This window comes from Colobus angolensis, unplaced genomic scaffold, assembly GCF_000951035.1.
Source record: "Colobus angolensis palliatus isolate OR3802 unplaced genomic scaffold, Cang.pa_1.0 Scaffold25, whole genome shotgun sequence".
Classification (NCBI taxonomy): domain Eukaryota; kingdom Metazoa; phylum Chordata; class Mammalia; order Primates; family Cercopithecidae; genus Colobus; species Colobus angolensis.
Genome location: NW_012115710.1, coordinates 5,377,004 through 5,385,510, shown reverse-complemented (window position 1 = coordinate 5,385,510; position 8,507 = coordinate 5,377,004). Strand labels below are relative to the sequence as shown.

At 54.2% G+C, this 8,507-nt stretch overlaps 2 protein-coding genes across 2 annotated transcripts in view; both read right to left on the bottom strand.

The window, feature by feature from the left end:
• RASIP1 (Ras interacting protein 1) overlaps positions 1 to 1,147 on the bottom strand; it is a 25,997-nt gene extending 24,850 nt beyond the window's left edge. The window contains exons 1-3 of the mRNA XM_011946536.1: positions 955 to 1,147; positions 581 to 721; positions 4 to 57 (exon numbers count right to left, since the gene is read on the bottom strand). Of these exons, the coding sequence (XP_011801926.1) occupies positions 4 to 57; positions 581 to 717 (191 nt within the window). The 5' untranslated portion in view covers positions 718 to 721; positions 955 to 1,147. The remainder of the gene's footprint in view (positions 1 to 3; positions 58 to 580; positions 722 to 954) is intronic.
• Positions 1,148 to 1,321: 174 nt separating this feature from the next.
• On the bottom strand, positions 1,322 to 7,527 carry IZUMO1 (izumo sperm-egg fusion 1). Its single transcript, XM_011946444.1, has 10 exons — positions 7,040 to 7,527; positions 6,251 to 6,557; positions 5,835 to 5,909; positions 4,903 to 4,989; positions 4,627 to 4,647; positions 3,885 to 3,965; positions 2,645 to 2,745; positions 2,225 to 2,378; positions 1,735 to 1,912; positions 1,322 to 1,462 (listed from the first exon to the last, which is right to left on the bottom strand). Exons 2-10 carry the CDS (start codon positions 6,483 to 6,485, stop codon positions 1,342 to 1,344), a joined length of 1,053 nt encoding a protein of 350 aa, XP_011801834.1. The 5' UTR covers positions 6,486 to 6,557; positions 7,040 to 7,527; the 3' UTR covers positions 1,322 to 1,341.
• Between the last annotated feature and the right edge of the window lie 980 nt (positions 7,528 to 8,507).

Genomic DNA, 8,507 nt, shown 5'->3' with positions numbered 1-8,507 from the left:
GGCGGGGGCGGAGGTAGCGGCTCGCTGCTACGGCTCCCCGTGTCCGACGAAGAAGACCTGGGAGTCCGCCAGGGAATAGAGTCGCGGGAGAGAGACCCAGAACAACACGCCAAGACGGGGGTGGAGGACAGATTAGGAGGGAAGTGAGCAGAGACCCAGAGAGAGGACAGGGATCCAGGGTGGATGGACGGGGCGGGAGTGAGGGTTGGCACAGAGACGCGAGGCAAAGAGAGAGAAAATAAATAAATAAATAAATAAATAAATAAATAAATAAAGGCAAGTCCCACAGAAGGAAATTTCAAGAGGTGAGCAGATAGGGGAGGAAGGAAGGTGAATCAATCCCCCTGCTCTTTCTGTCCTCATCCCCGTGCTGATCTGGCCTCACTCCACCTCCTGGCCTAGCTCTTACTCCCACAGCGCCCTGGTATCGCTGCGCCCCACCGTCTCGCCCTGCCCACAAGCTCGCTTGCCCAATTCAGGATGAGGACCGGAGCCAACCCTTTGCAGGGACTGGGCCGTGAACAGGGACAGATGGGAGGCAGGTGTGCAGGGGCAGGAGTCCTGCAGAGATGGCACTCACTTGACAGAGGCTGCGCTGGGCCAGCGCCGCCCCAGCTTCGCCAGCTGCTTCCTGGGGGAATTGATCCACAGGCCCACGGGGAGATGAAGCTTCCCGAAGCGGGGGCTTCCGCCCTCCTTCCGTTCACCAGATAGCATGGCCCTAAGGGAAGGCGAGGAAGGCCTCAACTCCTAAGGCACTCTTGTGCGGATGGGGTGGAGGGAACCTGGACTCCGAGTCAGAGGGACGAGGGGGCTGGGGCTCAGACTTGCGAGCCCAGAGGGAGGAGAGGGATGGTACCCTGGATTCCTGGGTCCTGGGATGGAAGATGGCTGGGGGACTGAGTCTTGGGTCCCAGGGAGGAGGGTTTGGGCTGCTGGGTCCCTGGCTCTTACCCTGCTTCGGGTCCGGCACACCCGGAGGCCCTGGCTCCACTGGCCTGGGTCAGTTCCACTGCTCTTGCCTCTGCCACGGCTCCCAGCACTGGGTGGGGGACAGGAAAAGGCAAGAGGAAACCCGGCAGGAAGAGCGGGGAGGGGGCGTCCTGTGAGGAGACCAGGCCTGGGGGAGGAGATCTGGGGAGGGTTGGCCCTGCCCCATTCCTTGATTCTGGAATTACGTCGCAGCCAGATGGCCCCCTCCACGACCCAAGGGTCCCGGTTTACCGCCCTTCTTCCCTCAGGCCGGAGCCCATCCCCAGACCTCTGCTCTCGGGGAACCAAAGGCTAGAATCAGCCCCGTCCAGGGAAGTGAGTCAGATGCTTAGACAACAAGATAAATCTTTATTGGTGCCTCGAATCTGTGGCTTTTTCTTTTGGGACCTGGGGTTGCTCCGCCACTCCACTGCCAAGGCCAAACAGTGACGACTTGATGAAATCGATCACCCTCCTTCGACAAAGTATCCTAGGGGTAGGAGTGGGGTGCAGATCATGGAACCGGGTTGGGTAGTAATTGTGTGGGGGACACCCCTCCCAACCGCTCCCTTTGTGACTTTATTCTAGCAATTATCTAAGCCTCGCCCTTCGAAGTCCTCCTGTGCAAGCCCCCCGCACTCCACCCCCAGGAAAGTCCTGCTTTCAGTCGTCAGTAGCCCCCAGACCAGCTTCTGCGTTGGGTTCCTGGAAGCCCCGCCCCTTACTCCAAGTCTAGCCAGCCTTCTTCAAGGGGTTGCTCACGCAAAGGTAATGCCGGTTATCAGTGCTAGGGAGCCCCAGATCAGCAGCCCCAGAAGGCGGCCTTTCAGCATTTTCTCGGGCTTCAGAGACTGGAGGCTATTGGATGACTCCGTGGTCGCCTCCCCCGGGGTTACGATATTTGGGGACGGTTTTTCCTCCTCGACCCTTTTGGGCAACACTGTTAGAGAAAGCGTAAAGAGCAGTCCTGGCAGGGCGTGGAGTTCCTTCCCTGGCAAAGGCAAGCCCGTCCCAGTAGCCTGCCATCCCAGAAATAATCACGCCTTCAACAGTGTAAAGCCTGAACGCGCACCCAAGGGAACTCCTGTCCTCAGGGTCAGAGGCCACGCCCCCGGCGGGAAGCCACACCCCTTACCCCGAAACCACACCCAACAGGAAGTCACGCCCCCATCGCCAAGGCCACGCCCCCGCCGCGGACGCCAGCTTTCCTGGGCCCTGAATCCTACACTTCTCTCAACCCCACAGCACTGACCTGTGACGCGAAAATTGATGACCGTGGCTGGGCTGGAATTCACAGAGCCCAGCTCGCAGCGGTAGCTGCCTGCATCCTCTGGACCCACCATGGATTTGGTCAGGGTGGGCTCTTTCCCCTTGGACACCAAGGTCTCCGTATTGTTCCCCCAAACCTAGACCCAAGCTCAAGGGGTCACTGAGGCCTGAGGAATTCAGGGGTTGGGGGAGTACAGGGTTGAGAAGATCACAGGGCCTCAGTGTGCGAGGTGGGTGTCCAGGGTGTCACTGGTCGGGGCACAGGGTCCCCAGAGGTCAGTAGAGACCACACCTGATAGACCACCCGCCTGGGTCATGAGAATCGTGGGTGCAGGCCCACAGATCCAGTACACAAGTATTGTAGTGTAGGGACTTCAAGGGTTGCAGAAGTTGAGGCCCTCACCCTGTAAAAGCTGTAATCAGTGAGGCCTTCAGAAGCCTGATGCCAGTTTAACTCACAGTCCAGGATCATATCTTCCATTTGAGGAACCTCCACATTGCGCTCTAGGGGTGGGAAGACCATGGGACACGCTTTCACGATTCTGTTTGTTTGGTATTTTTTTTGAGATGGGATCTCGCTCTGTCGCCCAGGTTGGAGTACAGTGGCCTGATCTCGGCTCACTGCAACCTCCGCTTCCCGGGTTCAAGTGATTCTCCTGCCTGAGCCTCCTGAGTATCTGGGACTACAGACGCACGCCACCACGCCCGGCTAATTTTTGTATTTTTAGTAGAGACGGGGTTTCACCATATTGGCTAGGCTGGTCTCGAACTCCTAACCTCAGGCAATCTGTCTGCCTCAGCCTCCCAAAGTGCTGGGATTACAGGCATGAGCCACTGTGCCCGGCCTCCTTCACGGTTCTTTAGCCTCCCCTAATCCTCTTACATTTGTTGTAACCCCGTCTTTTCTTTTCTTTCTCATTCGCTTTTTTTTTTTTTTTTAAACGAAGTCTCATTCTGTCACCCAGGCTGGAGTGCAGTGGCGCCATCTTGGCTCACTGCAACCCTTACCTCCCAAGTTCAAGCAATTCTCTGCCTCAGCCTCCCGAATAGCTGGGATTACAGGTGCCCGCCACCATGTCTGACTACTTTTTTTGTATTTTTAGTACAAAAACGATGGTTCCACCATCTTGGCCAGGCTGGTCTTGAACTCCTGACCTTGTGATTCACCTGCCTCAGCCTCCCAAAGTGCTGGGATTACAGGCGTGAGCCAGCTCGCCTGGCCTCTTTTTTTTTGTTTGTTTTTTGACAAGGTCTCACTCTTTTGCCCGGGCTGGAGTGCAGTGGTATGATCGTAGCTCACTGCAGTCTCCAACTCCTGGGTCCAGGCAATCCTCCTGCCTCAGCCTTCCAAGTATCTGGGACCACAGGAACACACCACAACACCTGGCTGATTTTTAAATTTTTTTGTAGAGATGGGGTCTCGCTATGTTGCCCAGGCTGGTCTCAAACTCCTGGCTTCCCGATCCTCCCGTCTCAGCCTCTCAAAGTGCCAGGATTATAGATTTGAGCCACTGTACCCGGCCTAAACCCTGCCTTTTCTTGTCTACTGCCCCCACACCCCCATCTAAGCTCTCTCTAGTCTGTCTCTCCTATCGCCCCACCCCACCTGCACCAATTCCTCCTGCTGGGTACAGTTCTCTCACCCCCACAATCGTAGGACTTTCGACAAGCATGAACCTCCTTTTTGCAGTTCTTGCACCAGATCAGAGTTTGCAACATCACACCTGGAGGGGCAGAGTCAAGGCTTGTATTTGCCCACTAAGGGACATGGCTAAAAGGAGAGGTCAAGGCCAAGGGCTGGGGCCAGGTCATCTACGACATTCCTAGATGGTCAGAGGAAGGGACAGGACCAGGACGCAGGTGGGTAGGAAGTGGACTCCAACAAGGCTCAGTAAAGAGTGTAAGTAAAGGCTGGGCATGGTGGCTTACTCCTGTAATTCCAGCACTTTGGGAGGCCGAGGTGGGCAGATCACAAGGTCAGGAGTTCAAGACCAGCCTGACCAACATGGTGAAAGCCTGTCTCTACTAAAAATACAAAAACTGGCTGAGTGTGGTGGCCAGCACCTGTAATCCCAGCTACTCAGGGGGGCTGAGGCAGGAGAATAGTTTGAACCTGGGAGGCGGAGGTTGCAGTGAGCCGTGATCGCGCCACTACACTCCAGCCTGGGTGACAGGGTGAGATTGTCTTAAAAAAAAAAAAAGTGTAAGTAGAATATGACCTGCTCCCCAAGAAATCCAAGGTGGAAAAAGAATACTGGAGACCCAGGAACCTCTCCAAGGCAGAGAATGACAAAACCACCGGGATCCAAAAAGGCGAGTGGGGAAGCTGACTATTCAGAGGGCAGGATGAGGAATAGAGGGTTAACTTCTGTAATCCGGACTCACCACATTTGTTGGGACAATAAGCTGTGTCAAAAGAGAAAAAGAGAGAGAGAAAGAGATGACAGAGTCAGATTTCTAAATGAAAGATGATGGAAGAGGGGGTTTGGGGAAGAGCTGGGCTTTGGGCTCTTGGGTTTGAGGGAGAAAAGACTGGGTTCTGAAGGAGGCGGCAGTTGGAGAAGCTGAGGAACTGGGCTTGGAGAAGTAAGGGGCTGGAGACAGGGACTCTTGGATAGTGGAAAGAGGAGATGGGGGACACGGACTCCCATTTTCTCTCACCCTCTTTTTGGAATCGAGCAACATAGGTGGCAAAGGTTTCCTTTTGCAAGTGCAACATCCAAAATAGCTCCTTCACGAAGAGATCACCTGGGAAGACACAGGAACCCCCAATCCCACGTGTGAGGTGCTGGAAGTTGGCTTCCGCCTGCAGAGTCTGGCAGTCCACTTCCTGGCCTTCTCAGGAAAGGGCACTAAAATTGACCGTCTAACATAATGCCAGCCGCTGGGCTAAGCAATGCATATTTTGGGGGATGGGGGAGGGTCTTACTCTGCCACCCAGGCTGGAGTGCAGTGGTGCAATCATGGCTCACTGCAGCCTCAACCTCCTGGACTCAAGCAATCCTCCCGCCTCAACCCCCCAGGTAGCTAGGACTACAGGCACACACCACCGTGCCCAGGTTTTATATATATATATAGTATTTTTTGTAGAGACAAGGTTTCACCATGTTGGCCAGGCTGGTCTTGAACTACGGAGCTCAAGCAATCTGTCTGCCTCCGCCTCCCAAAGTGCCGGGATTATAGGCATGAGCTACCGTGCCCGGCCAGCAATACACATTGAAACTGAACAACTGAGGGAGCATTTTAGAGCCAAGGGAGCTTCAAAGTCCTTTGCTCAAGGCCATACAGCTAGGAAGTGGCAGAGCAGGCATTTGAACTTAGGCAGTCTGGCCCCACAGCCTAGTATCTGACCAAGAGACCAGGCAGCACTAATGCTGGCTTCTCTGAGAGATTCTGGACCCCTACTCCCTTGATGCATTTACCTTTTACATCATAGAGGGGCACATTTACTAGCTTAAGAACTTAATCCGGATCTTTTTCTTAGAGATCTTCATACTGAAATCCCACAGCCTAGTATCTGACCAAGAGACCAGGCAGCACTAATGCTGGCTTCCCTGAGAGATTCTGGACCCCTACTCCCTTGATGCATTTACCTTTTACATCACTGTCTGTGATGCGTTTCAGATCCTTCAGCAAACTCCAGGACCCCTTTTGCAGTGTGGCCTCGTCTGTCAGGGGAGATACAACCCCAGATTCCAGCCTTACTGTCTCATTGGCGCGCCTAATCTTAGAAACTACAACACCCATGAGGCCACTGGGCAAGGATAGGCCTGGTTAAGGACTCAGTCGCCCGTTGCTTTCTGGGAGTTGTAGTTTTATTACATAAAATCGCCGGATAAGGATAGGGAAAACAGTATTTACCAGCCCCGGGAAACCTCAGAATCTGCATCTCAGCCTTCTCCATTCCCGAATCCCGGAGACCTTGCTGTCAGCCTCTTCCTCCCCCTGGTCTTATCTCCCTCCTTCCCTTTCCCACGACCCAGGGGTCCGTGGTCCCCCCTGCCCTCACCAACGACCCCCATATAGGTATCCTCATTAAGCGACAGTTCCTGGAAATCCTTCACGGCTTTCTCTACCCTTTCCATCATGGCTTTGTGATGCTTTGCATCCAAGTGGCCAGGCAGATAATCTTTCTCCAGGGACTTTAGCGCCAGCACGACAGACGGGTCACATATAACACACTCCTCGGCAGAAAGCAAGCAACCGGCCAGCGCCGCACACAGGAGGGTAAAACGCGGCCCCATTGCAGCGGCGCGCACAGTTCCCGAAGACCGTTGGGAAGGGTGCTCTCACCCCAAACCGAGAGCAGGAGAACGCTAAACGGAGAAAAGCCAAAATCCATCTTAAGAAATCCCACTGGGCTCCCTATCCATGGGGTCCCCAAACCGCGAAAAGAGAATCTTCAGGAAATCTCCAGATAAAGAGGACCTATGTCCTTCTTCAAATGCCTCCAAAGTGTGAAACTGAGCCCCAACCCAGGGGACCCCAAATTTAGGGTTCTCACTGCATCCCAATTGAGAGATCAGAAAAACTGTTAAACAGGAAGCATTCATAAGTCCCCAAACTCAGGAATCTCCCAACCCCATGCGCCCCTTCCCAAAATCCCAAACTATCGAATTTTCCAAGTCCCCAGATTGACGTGATTCTGAACTCCAACCCTTAAGTGCAACAGGAGGCACTCCCCCGCCAGCCCCCAAAAACCTGTTGAACCTCAAGCTGAAGATTCAAAGCCCAAACCAATAAATCATCTAACACAGACCCAACCACGATATCGTCAAACTCGGAAGTCCTTCAAAACCAAAACACATTCCGAATTCCTAAACCTGGGGACCGCACTAAGACTTAAGCAAGACTCCATGCGGTCCTCCAGACCCAGGGGGCCCTTGTTCACCCTTCCCCAAAACTAATGGGCTCCCAATTTGCAGGGCGCACCCTTCTGCTTAGAAAAAGGAGCCCCGGTGCATCCTGAACAGTGATGCACCCTAAACAGCCGCTCCCCGACCTTGATTCCTGACTCGTGGCTTCCAACCCTAGGGTTGGTTGAGGAGCCCGGTCCAGGTTCTGAGGGCTTTTAAAGAAGAACCCGGGGTCATGACCACCTACGCTAATTTTCCCAGGGCTAAAATCAAGGATTTTGTTGGGGACGAGGGTAGGGTTGGTTGCGTGAAATCGAGAGCTTTTCGATGGGAGTCTGAGTCACGGAGGATCCGCTCTCCACAGGGAACTCCTGCAACCACCCGCTGCGAGCCTCTCACGCTGGGGCCCGAATTCCCTTATAGATATTCCTTGCCCCACCCAGAAACCCAACTCTGTCTGATTGGACTGCAACAAAGGGAGGCCCCGCCTATCGCTCTATGACGTCACAGAGGCTGCAGCCTGTTTGGACTAGAACTTTCCCAGCATCTACCGAAGAGAAAGGCTCCTGACTGCTCTGGCTTCCAGAGTCAAGGACCGGACTCTAGCGTTCAGCTTTCTCCCCTCTCCTTGCCCCAGGACCCAGGCTTTGGGCTAGATCCGGACCCCCAAGCCGCTGCCGCCCCTACCGCGGTCCTTAGAAACGGCTGTCGAGCTACGAAGTGGACGTTTTAGCCATAAGACTACGACTCCCAAAATGTCCTGGGGCCTCTTTCTCTGTAGCTGATTAGCGCTGCCAACCCCATAGCTTTCTGGGAAATGTAGTTCAATGATAATTCGTTCGCTCCCTTCTCCGCCTCTTTTCCTCACGCGGAGGTCCCAGCGGGAGGAGAGCACTGGGGGCCAATACTGAGGGTCCAGAAGAGAGCAACTGGGGGCTCAGACGTTTGGGTCCTGGAAGGTCTGTCTCTCCTGTATAACTGAAACAGGGAACCAGAAAAACAGGGACAACTCTCACAACTCCAGCAACAAGGAGCTGTCAGATCTATGTAGGGACAGTACTCCCAATCACGAGTAATAAAAATCCTTAGGGCCGGGCGCGGTGGCTCATGCCTGTAATCCCAGCACTTTGAGAGGCCGAGGTGGGCGGATTACCTGCGGTCAGGAGTTCGAGACCAGCCTGGCTAACATGGTGAAACCCCGTCTCTACTAAAAATAAAAAAATTAGCTGGACATGGTGGCACACGTCTGTAGTCCCAGCTACTCGGGAGGCTGAGGCAGGAGAATCACTTGAACCCGAGAGGTGGAGGTTGCAGTGAGCCGAGATCACACCACGGCACTCCAGCTTGGGTGACTCGGTCTCAAAAAAAAGTCTTCAGAAGCACCCGCCTTTTCCTCCACTCTCTTACACA

Bases quoted from the DNA above. Each gene is read 5' to 3' on its own strand.
- IZUMO1 (XM_011946444.1), bottom strand. From the start codon at position 6,485: ATGGGGCCGCGTTTTACCCTCCTGTGTGCGGCGCTGGCCGGTTGCTTG. The intron at 2,746-3,884 runs GTGAGAGAACTG...TCCCACCCCTAG, and splicing joins AAAGTCCTACGATTGTGGGG to AGCGCAATGTGGAGGTTCCT. The intron at 1,913-2,224 runs GTCAGTGCTGTG...TTTCTCTAACAG, and splicing joins CATCAATTTTCGCGTCACAG to TGTTGCCCAAAAGGGTCGAG.